Below are 14,814 nucleotides of genomic sequence, written 5' to 3'. Positions count from 1 at the left end.
GGCATGTCCTCCAGTTCTCAAACGCAGGAGGTCTGAGGTATGAGCAGAGTCTGATAAGTTAGGTATTTCACCTGGAAAACCGTGGGTACGCCTTACCTTGGTCAGGGTGGGCTTACCCAGCTGTAAACTCACACAAAAGTCATGAAGATGCCCACTTTAGACTTGTGTCCTTTAAGTTTAAGCGTGGTGGCAGAAGCTTGGTGTCCCAGCACTTGGGAGGCTAAGGAGGAATTGGAGGCTGACCTGGTGATACAGTGAGACCTTTTGTCAAAAAAAAAAAGTCATTTTTTTTTGTTTGCTGATTTGTTTGCTTTGGTAAGCTGTACCTTTTTTGTTTTGATATGCTTTACCTTTTTAAGATGGTTGAATGCATTTTTTTAAAAAACTTTTTGGGGGCTGGAGAGATGGCTCAGAGGTTAAGAGCACTGACTATTCTTCCAGAGGTCCTGAGTTCAATTCCCAGCAACCACATGGTGGCTCACAGCCATCTATAATGAGATCTGGTGCCCTCTTGTGGCATGCAAGCATACATGGAAGGAATGTTGTATACATAATAAATAAATAAATCTTAAAAAAAAACTTTTTGATACGCCGCTGCAGAAACTGACTCTTGTTCACAGTGCAACTTGAGGCTGATGGAGTCAGAGACCAGAGACTCCCTAGATGGAGATGTCAGCTGTTCCTTTTGGTAAATTGACATTTGAGATTGGCTCTCATGTAACCCAGGCTGGCCTCCAACTTGCTGTGTAGCTGAGGACGGTCCTGAACTTCTGACCTTTTGGCCTCCGCCTCACAAGTGCTGAGATTTCTGTTGTGGGTCCCTGGGCCCCAGCCGAGCTGCTCATTCCTGAAGACACCGAGACCCAGGTCATGTGGAAAATATAAAGCTTTGTTTATAGGTGTCAACCTTGTCTTCTCTCCCAATTTAGAAAATATATATTCACATTTAGATGAAGAAAGCCCCGAGTCCTCCACGTACGCTGCGGCTCTTCCCAGAGACAGGCTCCGGCCACGGCCCAAGGTCTTTCTCTGCTACTCCAGTAAAGATGGCCGGAATCACGTGAATGTGGTCCAGTGTTTCGCCCACTTCCTCCAGGATTTCTGTGGCTGTGAGGTGCGGAATCCGGTTTCTTCTCTTACCCTGGGCAGGATATGAGTTCCATATTCCTCTCCAGTGCTTTCTGGAAACCTGTCTTCACCCAGTGCCTTACTTTCCAAACCAGAGCCAGTCTGAGTTTGTTCTGTCTGATATTAGCAGCAAATGTTTCATACGACACATTCTTGCTTGAAACCCTTGAGTGGCGTGCACACGGTAGGACATTTTGCAAGGGCTGAAAAAGGGTGCACTGCCATGGAACATGCGACAGACGTGAGATGTCACCTGATGGCATGGTGAGCACCTGCAGAATCAGAGCCTCGGTGGAGCATCAGGAGAGAATGGCTAAAAGCGAGAGAGAGAGAAGAAGAAGAAAAATTTTTAGGAGCTTAGCATTCTCTGAAGGAGTTTTGCTGGCAGTAGAGGCCGGGACTGCCCTGGAAGGGATCTTGGGGACTGGGTTGACTGGTGTGAGAAGGCGGTGTTTAGAGAGAACCAGGAAGTAATTTACCAAGTATTTGCATGTCTGTGCTGATTTCTTAGCTCTCTCTTCTCCTCTTTTCCCTCCCTTTCCTCCTCCTCTTCCTCCTCTGCATCCTCCTTTTCTGGTTTTTCTCACTATGTAGCTCTGGCTGTTCTGGAATTCCATGTGTAGACCAGGCTGACCTCTAATTCCCAGAGATCATGGCTTCTCTCTCTCAAGTGCTGGCATTAAAAGCTTACGCACCCATGCCCAGCTTTTTTTTTTTTTTCTCTTTTTAGCTGTTAACATGTAGCTTTTCTGTAGACAGTGATGCTTAACTTTTAGAGTATAGTCTGAAGCTATTGTGGAAGGCACACCCTATTTGCCAGAAGAGCAATTATCGTGGGACATTTCCTAGCTCCTTGTCTTTGAACTGCTAGTTGGCCCTTTCTTTGATGGGAGCGCCCTCTGGTGTTAACAAGATGTATTTACAAGCTGGTGGGATTTCCTCCTGTGGGGCCTTGGGTCTAGCAGGTGCACAGAGAAACACTGCCACTGTAGCCTGTGGCCTGACGTGTTGGAATAGCACAGGCACAAGTGGTGTGTTTGTACCATGTCCTTTTGTACGTAGATGAAGTTGCACATAAAGTTTTTTTTAATAGCTACAACATCATGCATGATAATTATTTACCATAGCGGAGTTAGTCCAGATTGTTAAACTTCTTAGTTCTTGGCCCATTTCTGACGATTTCTCGATCATCAGAATATCTCACATTGCAATTGTGCTCAGTCAGAGATAGGAATATATATTTTTAAAAACCCTTTATGATGAAATCAGCTCTGTACAGAGTCTTTACAGTTTTGTAAAATATGCCACACATGATTTAGCAAAATACACAGACCAAAAGACTAGTAGGATTGCTTTTGTTGCTATAGAAACAGATTTTTACTATACCCAGTTAGCTTGAGTGTGTGGAATGCCAGTGAAGCTTGAGATGATTTAGTAGCTTTTTCAGCAGATGGTAGATTGGGACTTTCTTCTCTTGGGTACCATTTTAGAACAGGAGAAGGAAATCCTTCCAGAATGCCCTTCCCCTGTATAATTCATGTTTAGCTGCTGGGAATTTTTGAACTACAGGAGCAGTGTGTCAGTAAAGTTGCCAAGGAATGCAACTTACATTACGGTAGTTTGAAAGGTAAATTCCTTCGAAAGGATTGGACACGCTTGGTTTTCTTCCCTGTATCAGGGATTCCACTACTCTCTTGTCTCTCTTAACCCAAACCCTCATGGCTCACAGGCCTTGTGGAGCTACAGCACCACAAGATTTTCATAGATTTCTATGAAACTGTTAAGAAAGGCACTTAACCCAGACAGGGTGAACCAGGAAAGCCATACTACAGCAGAGGAACAGTGTAACCCTGGGTCTACGAACCTGGCCACAGAGGTCCTCTGCCCTTGTGGATGGCGATGGCACCAGGTCCTAGCCCCATTTCCCAGCACATTCTGGGGTCATTATCCACATCCTCTGCTCAGGCCTCTTAGCCTTGTCCCTAGAATCTTTCCTCTCCTTATATCCTAAAGCCTCACTCATTGTTTACACCGTTCTCTTTCCTCCTTATTCTGAGTGCTCTGTCATGCTGTGGGTTCCATGAGGACATTCTCGGTTCCATTAGACAAGTTGCAGAAAACCCTGGCTTCTCTCTCTTCACATGTCAGGCAGCAGTGCTAATGACCCGACATGTTACCAGGTGATGTCATGGGTGGCACGCACTTCAGGAAGTCTGGTGTGTGCATGCAGTGGCTAACCGCAGTGCTCCAGCTGTTCCTATGTGCGCACGCACCGGTAACCCGGAACCTGCACATGTCCCTGTTAATAATGGCTGAGGGGCAGGTGATGGGACCTCACTCACTGGGTTATTCCAGTCTTCTCTCTGGGCAGTGGTCGGTGTGAACACACGGCGAGGTGACCTGTCCTCTTTGCAGGTGGCACTGGACCTCTGGGAGGATTTCAACCTCTGCAGAGAAGGGCAGAGAGAATGGGTCACTCAGAAGATCCATGAGTCTCAGTTCATCATTGTTGTGTGCTCCAAAGGCATGAAGTACTTTGTGGACAAGAAGAACTACAAACACAAAGGAGGCAGTCGAGGCGGTGGCGGGCAAGGGGAGCTCTTTGTGGTAGCTGTGACAGCCATTGCAGAAAAGCTTCGTCAGGCCAAGCAGAGCTCACCCGCAGCGCTGAGCAAGTTTATCGCCGTCTACTTTGATTACTCCTGTGAAGGGGATGTCCCCTGCGTCCTGGACCTGAGCACCAAGTACAAGCTCATGGACAACCTTCCTGAACTGTGTTCTCATCTGCACTCAGGAGAGCACAGCCTTCAGGGGCTGGGTCAGCCAGGGCCTAGCAGCAGGAGGAACTACTTCCGGAGCAAATCTGGCCGCTCCTTGTATGTAGCCATTTGCAGCATGCACCAGTTTATTGATGAGGAGCCCGACTGGTTCGAGAAGCAATTTATGCCCTTCCATCCTCCCGCTGTGTGCCGCCGGGAGCCAGTCCTGGAGAAGTTTGACTCAGGTTTGGTTTTAAATGATGGCGTAAGCAAACCAGGGCCAGAGAGTGACTTCTGTCTGACAGCCGAGGCTTCTCTACTTGGGGCCACCAGGCCAGCTGACTCATACCCACACCTGGAAAGTCAGCGTGGAGGCCTGAACCAAGACACTGAGACCCAGCCCACCTGTGAGAGTGGCCCTGCCTTGCAGCCCCTGTTGCATGCGGTCAAAGCTGGCATTTCCTCGGATATGCCACGGGACTCGGGCATATATGATTCCTCTGTGCCCTCGTCAGAGTTGTCTCTGCCTCTGATGGAGGGACTGTCTCCTGACCAGATGGAGACATCTTCTCTGACCGGGAGTGTATCTTCTTCCTCTGGTCTAGGTAAGATGCCCTGGAACTGGGCTCTCATCCTCATTTTGTCTGTTTGTCCGTCCATCCATCCATCCATCCATCCACCCATCTGAGCCCTCATTCTTTCTGTCTACCTATTATCTGTCTGTCTGTCTGTCTGTCTGTCTGTCTGTCTGTCTGTCTGTCTATCTATCTATCTATCTATCTATCTATCTATCTATCTATCTATCTATCAATCATCTCTACCTACCTACCTAGCTACCTGCCTACCTACCTACCTGTCTGGGACTGGGCCCTCATTCTGTTTGTCTGTCCATCCGTCCATCCATCCGCCAACCCATCCATCTACCACCCACCTGTTATCTATTTATTTACTGAGTTTTTGTTTGTTTTTGTTTTGTTTTTTGAGACACGGTTGCAACTCTGGCTGTCCTGAAACTCACTATGTAAACCAGGCTGGCCCCAAACTCACAGAGATCCTGAGGCCTGGGGTTGAAGGCGTGTACCACTATGCCTGTCTAGGGATTGGACTCTTGATATAGGCCATACAGCCTTTGGCCACACTTTTGAAAGCCATCAAAGCTTTTTCCCAATTTGGGTATCCTATGGGACAGTGAAACCTAATAAGAAATAACATAATTCCTCTGATAGTCTTGATTTACTCCAGGTAATGAGAATATTGGACTGTAGAAATGATGGTGGTAGTTATGGTGAGCTGCTCAGACCCCTCCACCAGTGTTACACATATGTGGTATTGTCTTTAAAAGGCTATGTTTATTTTCTGTGTGTGTACACACGGGATGGGGGTGGCCGGTGTTACACATACGTGATATTGTCTTTAAAAAGCCATGTTTATTTTCTGTGTGTGTACACACGGGGTGGGGGTCGGGGGGAGGCGTGTGCCATGGTGCAGATGTGGAGATCAAAGGATACCTTGTGGAAGTAGATTCCCTCCCTTTGTGTGGGTTCCATTGTGTAAACTCGGGTTGCTGGGCTGGGTGGCGTCTCCTGACTCTGAGCCATCTCACCTGCCCTGCATTGCCTTTCTGTACTTGGAAAAGACCGGAATACCAAACGCATGCACTGGGCAGGATGTGTGTCTTTACTGGGACCCGCAGCACGTGCTATCCTTCTCCCAAAGCCCTGATGTAAGTTCATGAGTGCAGTATTCTCCATCCTAGCTTTACATAGTGCTCTGGGTGGAGGCAGGGCTCTTCCCCAGAGAGCCTCAGGAATCTGTGACACCTATAACTTTTTAGAGTCACACACACAAAACTTCGGCCCTGAAGGAAGGCTCTTCTTTCCTCTCCTAAGGTAACTAGATCCTGCTAAGGGGATGAGAGTGTTGATCTGAGTGGTTCTGATGCTGCCTTATTGGTACAGAGTACAAGAGTGAGTCCCAGCCATGCCGTGTCGTGGGGATCTGGACCAGTGAAATGCACTAACTGTGACTCTGTCCTTCCTTCTCTCCCTAGGTGAGGAGGATTCCCCTACCCTCCCTTCCAAGCTCCTTGCCTCTGGGGTGTGCAAAACAGAGCGTGTTTGCCACAGCTACACTGATGAACTCCAAGCAGTTGCCCCTTTGTAAGGACATGGAAGAGTCTGAGCATCGCCACTTTAACTGCTGCTTGCTCTGGTTGCCCAGCTCACCTCTGGGGTTGTGCGGCCACTTGGAGCTGAAGGTTCACACAAGGATATTCGGAGTGAAATTGGGGCCAATCCTTGATCCTTTCTGCTCCAGCCTGAGTCTCCGATTTCCCAGAAGCATATGGTGCTCTGCAAGACACTTCCTTTAGACCAGGCAGCAGCTGGCTGTGTGAGGCCGGTCCTCGGATTGGAGCCCACTCTGGGAGGTGGGGGGAAGCAGGTAAAGAGAAGTAGGAAGCACCAACACTTCTGTTCCCTTTCGGCTACTTTGATTCAAAATGCTTTGTGGAAAGAGCACTTTGAACATCATTTCAGCTACATATGTCAACCAAGTACTGTCTGGGACCCGATTGTGCTGCAAGTGGTGTTTCCATTCAGTTTCGGTGTGAAACTTAACACTGTCCCACGTGTTGAGTAAAATTTGAGTCAAATGTCCAGATAATGGCTGAATGTCTACCCAGCCACATTTCCACATTTCATGAAAAAACTTTCTCTGTGTTACTGGGAAACATGGCTGACCAGGATGGAATCCCATGGAGCAGGTTGACCATCTTGATCATCGTATGTGAAGAAGATGCCAGAACCTGGGCATCTTCCCTGGGACTAAGTAGCCATCGTGTGGGGATCACAGCTGTCTGTTTAGTTTCTCTGGGTTATGCTTACTGCTCTGTAGCTCGGGCGATGATGGCTGGAAATAAGGACGATTACCCAGCTGGACAACGTTATTGGAAGTTGTAGTTTGTGCTTTGGCTAGTGCTCTGTGTTCTGAATGTTAGAGGTCAAAATCTCCTAAAATACAACAGCGTGTGGGTGGGAAGTGGTGGCTAGTAAATCTGCTGACGTGACAAACCTCCTTTGTAGAAAGCAGAAAGGAGGGGATTGTTACAAAAGTAAATGTATTTTTCTGAACGACTCTTGTACAGAAGTTGTTTCCAAAGACAAAACATCTCTCCACATGCTCTTTATGAATTAGGTGTATATAGTGATGCATCTGTGTCTACAGAAAACCTCATCCTCTCGCCCTGGCGCACTTGGTGTAAGCATCCTGCTCCACTGTTATCGCCAGGGATGTTGGATGTTGGCAGTCTGTTTTCTCAGTGTTCTACTGGGAACTGTGAAGGATTTTCCCTTTCCTTAACCAGATAGGATCAGCCTTAAGGAGGATTTCTAAGAAAGACCCCACGGCCGGGTGGACGGGAGATGAGCAAGTCTTTCCCTTCTAGGAGATGTTTAGTGGGATGGGAAGGGAAGCCTTGGCTCCTACTGAGAAGTGGTCTGTGTGTGTTTTGGATGGAAGATTCCCTGTGCTCTGTACAGGCGACTGGCAGCTGTTCTGGGTGAGCTGTGAGGCGGTCTCACCGGAAAACCAGGGCTCTGAGCAGAGGAGTTCATTCCATATTGTCACTGTGGATTCCAGACCAAGCAGACAGAGCTCCCAGCTCCACAGGGCTCCCCTGACCAGACTCAGTCTTGGCATTCATTCTCTGAAGGAGATCAGTGGGCCTAAATTGCTAACGTATGACCATTTACTGGGAACATCATTAGAGAGGCTTTTTTTTTCTTTTCAGACTGAGGCCAAGAAATATTTTATGCCCTACAAAGAGCCCAGCCCCCTTCTCCAAGAAACCACTTTTAGCACAGATACTCAGCTTTGGATAGGGAATGTGGGACCCCTGAGACTGCCTAGGGGGGCAGCATGAGGCTTTAGGCACAGGGCTAAGCAAGGCCCAGGCGGAAAGCTCACTGGTGAGGACACTGTATGAGCTGCTGCCTAATGTGCTAGTCTGAAAGGCTAGGATCATCAGGGAATGTTTCGGTTTGGATTTAGTGATTGGATGCTTTTATTTTGAACTACAACTATTTCTGACCAGGAGACTCGGATTCTAATGTGCCAAGTGATGAAGCTAAGGTTGCTTAACTCAGGATAAGACAGACAGTGGGCAATGAAGGGAAATTTTGTTAGCCCCCGTTCCCCTCCATCTCATCACTTGAACTAGGGATGAGAATGGCCGTGCAGATGGAGGCAAAGTGTCTGTTCTCGACAGAGCTGCAGTTTTTGACTCAAAATTGTCCCATGAAGTAGAGACAGTAAGATGGAGTCAGAGAAAGGTTCTGACAAGGCACAGGCTCTTTGGTGTTGTGGGGAAACAAGAGGAGGCTGGGTCTGAGCATGGGTAAGGAAAAGGTGTCCGTTGGAAACAAGGCCAGGGTGAGACCAGGGCACCAGGAAGCCACAGATGATGAAGTAGTTGTTGACCTGTATCTAAGGGTGTCCCACAAGTTCATCTGATGCTGAGAAACCTCGCTACGGGGTGTGTGCTCTGAGCAGTTGGAGGCAAGTAACAGGAACCACATCAATGGGCTACATGGATGCAGAGACCTGGGGCTTTGGGGCACATGGATTTTTAAAAAGAGAAGTCATCCTTGCCCAGGCCCAGGGATTCAGATGGGAAGTAGGCAGGTAATAGAGTATTCTGAGTCAAAAATGAGACTGGGCCTTAAAGTTATGATCTGAAGGTTTTGAATAGCAGGCAAGTGCTAACTGAAGTCAGTCCTGGGCCAGAAGCCTAAAGCTGTCTTTAGAGATGATGAGGTCACTGGAGTCAGCTCGCAGGAAGGTATAGGTTCCAGTTCACTTGGGATTGAAGTTCAGACTTCCACGTCATAGCCATGTGATTGCTTTTGTTACTGATTTTCTTGACAGCCTCTAATGTTAGGTCCTCTAACTTTTATGTAAGATAGGAAACTGTCCCCTCCAAACTATGGGGTTCCAGGTTGTGGGAGTTTTTCACAAGGAGGAGGGACACTGTCTTATTCCTGAAGGAGAAAGAAAGGGAAACATGAAATCCCTAGCTACCTCAACACAAGAGAGAACATTCTGCCTTTATTGGGAAAAGGTAGGCAATGCCAAAGTGAAGGTTTCTCGTCTTTTTCTTCTGTCTTCCTTGTTGGGATTGACTGCTCACAGCTGGCAGAGTCTGTGCTTCCTGGGGCACCGGCATACTCGGGCGTGAGGAAAGCGGCAATGGCGCCCCCTCGCAGAGAGACAGTAGGCCATGGTGGCAGCTGGAGCAAACAGAGGCACCCCTGTCCAACCTCCAGGAGCAAGGAACATTCTAGATGAGTGTCTCTGTGCAGTGTTACCTGGTTTTCCCAGTTTTCGAGAAAACCTGATAATTTCTGATTTTTAAGCTATTAATGTCAAGCACTGGCAAGCCCAGCAACCCAAGTTTAGTTCTGTGAACCCACCCTCTTCTGAAAATTGTCTTCTTTCACTTCCTCATGATGGCTGTGTCACTTACAGATACTCACAGATTGCACACGTGTGTGCATGCATGTGTGGGTGTGCACACGTGTGCCTGTGCACGCGTATGCACTAAATTAAAAAAGAAATAAGTCAAACATTGGCAATTAAACTTCAGGAACTACTAAAGTGAATTCAGGACCAATAGAGCATGTGGACGGATCTAATTTCACAGTAACTGCCAGGTTGTGGCTTCTGCTTTGTAAGATGTGAAATAAACCATCTACAGTAATTGCAAATGTGTGGGCCTTGGGAAAAGCTGCTGCTAGCCCTATCCTTCAGGAAAGCTAATGTGATCCTGCCCATGTAGCCCAGGCTGGCTGTGAACTCCTGATGCCTCTCTCTCGGGCATGCACCCACAGCCTCCATATGATTCTGGATGCATTTGACATGTTTTGATTGTGTCTTTACATTTCATGTCTCAAAAGAAGGGCAGCTCAGCTCTTGATTTCAATTCAGATTTATACTGTCCTGCCTTTGAAAGCAGGCAACAGTTGCATTTAAATCCCTGGACTTTGGGGGCCTTATTTATAGTTTTAGTTGTAATCATGTTTTTATGTGGGGGGCAGTTCTGAGCTTATGCCCAGAAACTTATTTGGGGAGTACAGCAAAAACTCTCCTAGAGCGCCCCCACACTGGGCGTTGGAATTGCCCTTTTTCTGCAGCCTAGGACTCTTGGAGGTTTATATAGGAAATGGAGAGAAGCATTTCCTGTTGTTGAGATGCCAGGTGACCGTTTGGCCACCCTTGTCATAACACCACTTTTCCAGATCCAAGGGTGAAAGTTAGCAAAAGCAGTCTGGCTGTAAGCGGTTAGCTCCGGTTCTGGTTTCAGAATTTGAGGGTGAGAAGAGAGAGGCTTAGATCACCCAGCACGTTCCCTCTGTCTGCTCAAGACAGCTGAGCTGTTCCAGACGCAAGGCTGTGGCTGAGAGTCTGGCTCTAAAGGGAAGGAGATCCTGTAACCTCCCTGCTGATCAGATAGTTCTTGGTATGAATTTCTTGCAGAAATTCAAGCCAGCTTTCCTTTGTCTACGGTGTAGAGGAGAAAGAACAGCTGGTCACCTTCCCAGTACTGAAAGCCACAGTGAAGTCACCCCCGGTGTTTCTTCAGTGGGGAATAATCCCGCCCACCCAAAGACTTTCACAGCTCTTCTCCAGGGGCTCCCCCGGTCCTGCCCTTCTCAGCCCTTCTCTGCTTCACCTCAGTGTTGTTCCCCCAACGACGCCAGTGCCTTGTTCTCATGGGTGCCGTCTGTCAGCCATACCTCAGTTAGGATTACAGGGAAATCTGCGGCCTGGCTGCTCTCACCACGGAAAAAATAGCATGGCACTTTAAAAACCTGTCATATCACTGACATGCATTCAGAGGGTTATGACCACTGCTGCCTGTTCTCTCGGTGGTAGGCCTTGCTCCTGATTGTAGCTTCTTTGCTCCTGCAGGCAGTTGGTGCTTATTCCTGTTGTATTTAGCGTCTTCCTTTAATCTGAAGACACCCTTCAAGGCCAGCCTTGCCTTCAGAGTGGCAGCTACCCCACACTCCAATTTTGGGTTCTGCTTTTACCTATCTCTAGACTTGACCTTTGTTTTGTGTGTCATATTATTGTTTAAATGGTGTACACTACAGCAGAACCTCTGGCAAGGTAAGACCTGGGGTTTGCTAAGTGCCACCTTCTCATTGCTGATGGGGACCAATTTACAAACCCCTTTGAATGCCTCAGGGAGGGCCTCTGGGGAATTTTGGCCAATTGTTTTCTTTTCCACCCCTTGGATCATCGTTGGTATTCAGCCAGGACCACAGACACCAGGGCAGTATCTCTCGGTTGAGCAGGCACAGCGGATGATACAGTCAGAAGCAATCATTCCAACTACACAGCTTATATTTCTATCATAGAATCCGGCAGAAAGAGTCAAGGAGCAGCCGTCCGTGACTGCCACCGGATTATACGCAATGTGCTCATCTGTTATTTTAAAACATTTCTCTCCCTCTCAAAGAAGCATGTCAAGTTTGGACAGCAGCGAAAAATTCCATACAAATATAAAATGTTCATTTTGAGAGTAACTTGAATTCTTGTTATCCGTTTAGAAAACAAATATTTTTGCTGTCGAAGCTCCCATGTTGAGGAGGAAGGCCTGCAGGCATGGTGGCGACTGGTGCCTTTGTTTGTGTTGTCCTTCAAGTTTCTTCTTTGTGGGATTTGGCGGAGAGTGAGCACTGTCAGCCTGTGTCTGCGGGCCGTGTTTTTACATTGGAGATATTGGTGGTGTATTTGTACAAAACTCTAAATAGATGGTAGTCAGTCATGGCTGACATTTGTAAGATGTTTTTGTGCCTTAGAATTCCTGCGTCAAATAAAATGTTTTGTCGAACGCCTGCCGTGGCTCCTTATTTTACAACATCTGTCCTGTTTCCTCCCTAGCTTGGGCTCCTCACTGTTGGCAGAGGAGGTGAGGAGGCCTTGCACCCCAGCACCCTGCTCTGTCAGGCTACTGCTTGGTACTCGTCACCTCCCGGTCAGTTCGGAGCTCTGCTGCAAGTGCTGCAACCCTGTGATTAGGAGACCCGGACCCCCAGTTTCTGTCTATAGAATGGGCCCAAAGCCCTGCCTTAGGGGGTGGTGATAATGCTTGTACCCAAAGTGACAGGTATTCACAAGAGGGCAATGTTGGGTAAGGAAACAGTCAAAATTTGCATTCTTGTGAATGTCAGGGTCAGAAATCCAGGTTCCACGTGTGTTCCTTCTTGTCTGCTCTGGTTCTGTTAGGTACCCAGAGCGTGTAGCTTGTGTTTTTGAGGGAAATGGAAGGAGTTAAAGTGAAGCTCTGGAGCAGTCTTAGTGGGCCACAGAGGAGGAAGCACTGCTTGCCTTGACATAAACATCCTCCTTCCTGTTCACTTTGTCCACTGATGTCGTCTTTTTCCGTCTCTGGAAAGTTCTCTCAAGAGTTGGAGCCAGGGCACTGAGTTCTTCTTTATGGGTGTGGTATCATTTACCTTACTGTTCCTCTCTGTAGTGGATCATCCTACTGTCCCCTTTTTACAGACAAGGAAACTGAGGCTCAAGCTCTTACTTATCGAATGAAAAACAGGTAAAAGGACTTGACTGCCCCTAAGGGCTGAGGTTTTTATTGTAGATATAAGGGAGCTCGCAGGCAGAGGCATACGGAGGAGTCTAGAGTGAACATGACTGGCAGACTGAGCAGGGCCATGAAAGAGAAGAGGGCAGAGGGAAGAGTCAAGAGGCCAGGAGCAAGCCGGGATACTAAGAGACAGAAAGGGTCAATAGCCCAAATGGCGCAGGTTATATAGAGGAGGGTAGCTGGGGGAAGGGTAGCCCAGCCCAGGTCCTGGGCTGGAGAGTTCAGGGTAGGTAGTGGGGTGTGCCAGGTACTGGTATCCCCTTGAATATATGAATAAGCACCTCAGCTATTTGTACCAGGTTCGAGACCTAACACTCATAATTACACTCATAGTATAATAATAATAACATAATAACACTCATAGTACTGCTTAGGTCTAGCCAGCCAGAGGAAGGGAGACCTGAAGTTGTCTGTCAGATTGAGGAGGAAGTGACGTCTTGTCAGGAGACAGGTTCCTGGCAAGTGCTTGTGCCTTTCTCCCCGCCACCGACATCAACAGTCACCCTCAATAGCTTTGCTAAAGGCACAGTCCAGGGACTGAGACATCATCACATCTAGTTAACAGTTCGCAGCATCCCTGTTATTAACGGGCAGGAAGGACCTTGAGTCATAATCAAAGTGGTGGTCCTTTCTCTCGGTGTACATATTAGGGGAAATCTTGTTCTCTTGGTCATCTTTTTACCTTGTTTCTGGACTCTCCGCTGTGAAGCCCCTGTGATCACATGATCACACTCACCCCAGACATGAGCAAAGGCAGAGGTTTGTTGCGATCAGAGATCTGACCGAACATGTGTTGACATACGTGTAGCATGTCAAGGACCCAGATGCCTCAGACCCATGGGAACGGCAGAACTTTATTTACTCTGGTTTGTGTGGGGATCTTGACTCCGCAGAAAATGTGGACGGAAGCTCCCTCCCCCTGGATTGTTGATAGCCTGAGATGGCACCCCTACAGAGATGCCCTTACTGAGATTAGCCAAACCTCACTTTTTGTTAAGCGTTACACAATGAACCGGTTCCTTGTTCAGCTGTATTCAATAAACCTGCCTCCTCAGTTCAGATCTATAAAATACACATGTTGAGTTTGCAGAGTGCACAGCCCACCCGCCCCCAGCTTTTCTTTCTGTGTGTCTCACATTTCTTCATTGCCTGTCACCCCAGGTATGCCAGTCCCTAAGCTGTGCAGGTCACAGAAGGATCAGGAGTCCTCTGGGCCATCTTTCCCCTGTCACTGCACACTCCAGGGAGTGGGTAGAGGTTGGCATCAAGACAGACTGAGGCCAGGCCAAGAGGAACTTGGAATCAGAGAAGGGAGCATGCCTGGCCTTGAATGCAAGTTTGGGCAGGTTCTGTCCTGGTCTTAACTCCTGAGGTGAGGCACTTAGAGATCCTCTCCACTGGGTGAAATCGCAAGCTAGTAGTGCGGTTTTGTTACTACCGTGGAGAGTTGTGATTCAGGCTTTGGTCTCTGACATTCTGAGCTCAGAACTCAATCTGCTGATGTCTCTCTGACTCTAGGCAAGTGACCTGCCTATTTAGGCTTCGTTTCTCTAGTGGAAAACCAAACAAGGCTGTTTTGAGGTTTAGACGTACCAGGTGATTCTGGACATATAACCTGGCACACAGTGTCTGTGGACACGTGGTCACCAGCGGGCAGGGCAGGAGCAGTGAAGTTCCCCTCCAACGCCTTCCTCAGCCAGGGCCTGGCCTATAACCAAAGCAAACCTGTTCCATATTAGGTGTCTCAGTGTCGAAGGGTGGCTGGAAATGGCCTTTGGAGGAGGTCGGCCTGTGATTAGATGTTACTCTTTGTTCGAAACCAGTGGTGTTGGTGTGAATACCAAAGTTCTTACGTAGCCCTTTGCTGACCGTTCCCCTCTGTCTCCTCCAGAGCAGACACGTTCTCGACTCTGTATACCCATGTTCCTGCCCAGGGCCTTGCATGTGCTGGTCCTCTGTCTGAAACACCTTCTATGTGTACCCCACCCTTGCAGTGATACCTTCTGCCACTACTGCCCACCATCCCTCTCGCCGAACACATCTTTAGTGAACTCAGCTTGTGTGAGCATGGGGTGGCCCTTTGTGCCTCTAGAATGTCCGTCCATGTGGGCCACATTGGTATTCTGCTTCAACCAGCTTGTGAACCCAGGCTCTCATCTCCTTGCCTCTTGGTATTGGCAGAGGGTAAACATGTCCCTGATTCATGGGTCCCTATAGAGCACTGGGAGGGGATTGCGTAGCGTGCGTGCGGCAGGTGCT

The 14,814-nt window shown here is 48.2% G+C and overlaps 1 protein-coding gene across 2 annotated transcripts in view; it reads left to right on the top strand.

The window, feature by feature from the left end:
• Window positions 1–11,788, top strand: part of Il17rd (interleukin 17 receptor D) — a 66,645-nt gene extending 54,857 nt beyond the window's left edge. The window contains exons 11-13 of one of the 2 annotated variants that reach the window (XM_048421301.3): window positions 951–1,114; window positions 3,544–4,492; window positions 5,938–11,788. In XM_048421301.3, coding sequence (XP_048277258.3) covers window positions 951–1,114; window positions 3,544–4,492; window positions 5,938–6,050 — 1,226 coding nt within the window. In that variant the 3' untranslated portion in view covers window positions 6,051–11,788. Of the gene's footprint in view, window positions 1–929; window positions 1,115–3,543; window positions 4,493–5,937 lie in introns of both variants that reach the window. The other variant, XM_048421300.3, reaches the window with a different exon arrangement.
• Window positions 11,789–14,814: the final 3,026 nt, after the last annotated feature.

Source organism: Myodes glareolus, chromosome 5 (genome assembly GCF_982192425.1).
Source record: "Myodes glareolus chromosome 5, mMyoGla1.1, whole genome shotgun sequence".
In the NCBI taxonomy this organism is placed as follows: domain Eukaryota; kingdom Metazoa; phylum Chordata; class Mammalia; order Rodentia; family Cricetidae; genus Myodes; species Myodes glareolus.
The sequence above is the reverse complement of the archived record's forward strand: the minus strand, read 5'-3'. Positions and strand labels throughout refer to the sequence as shown.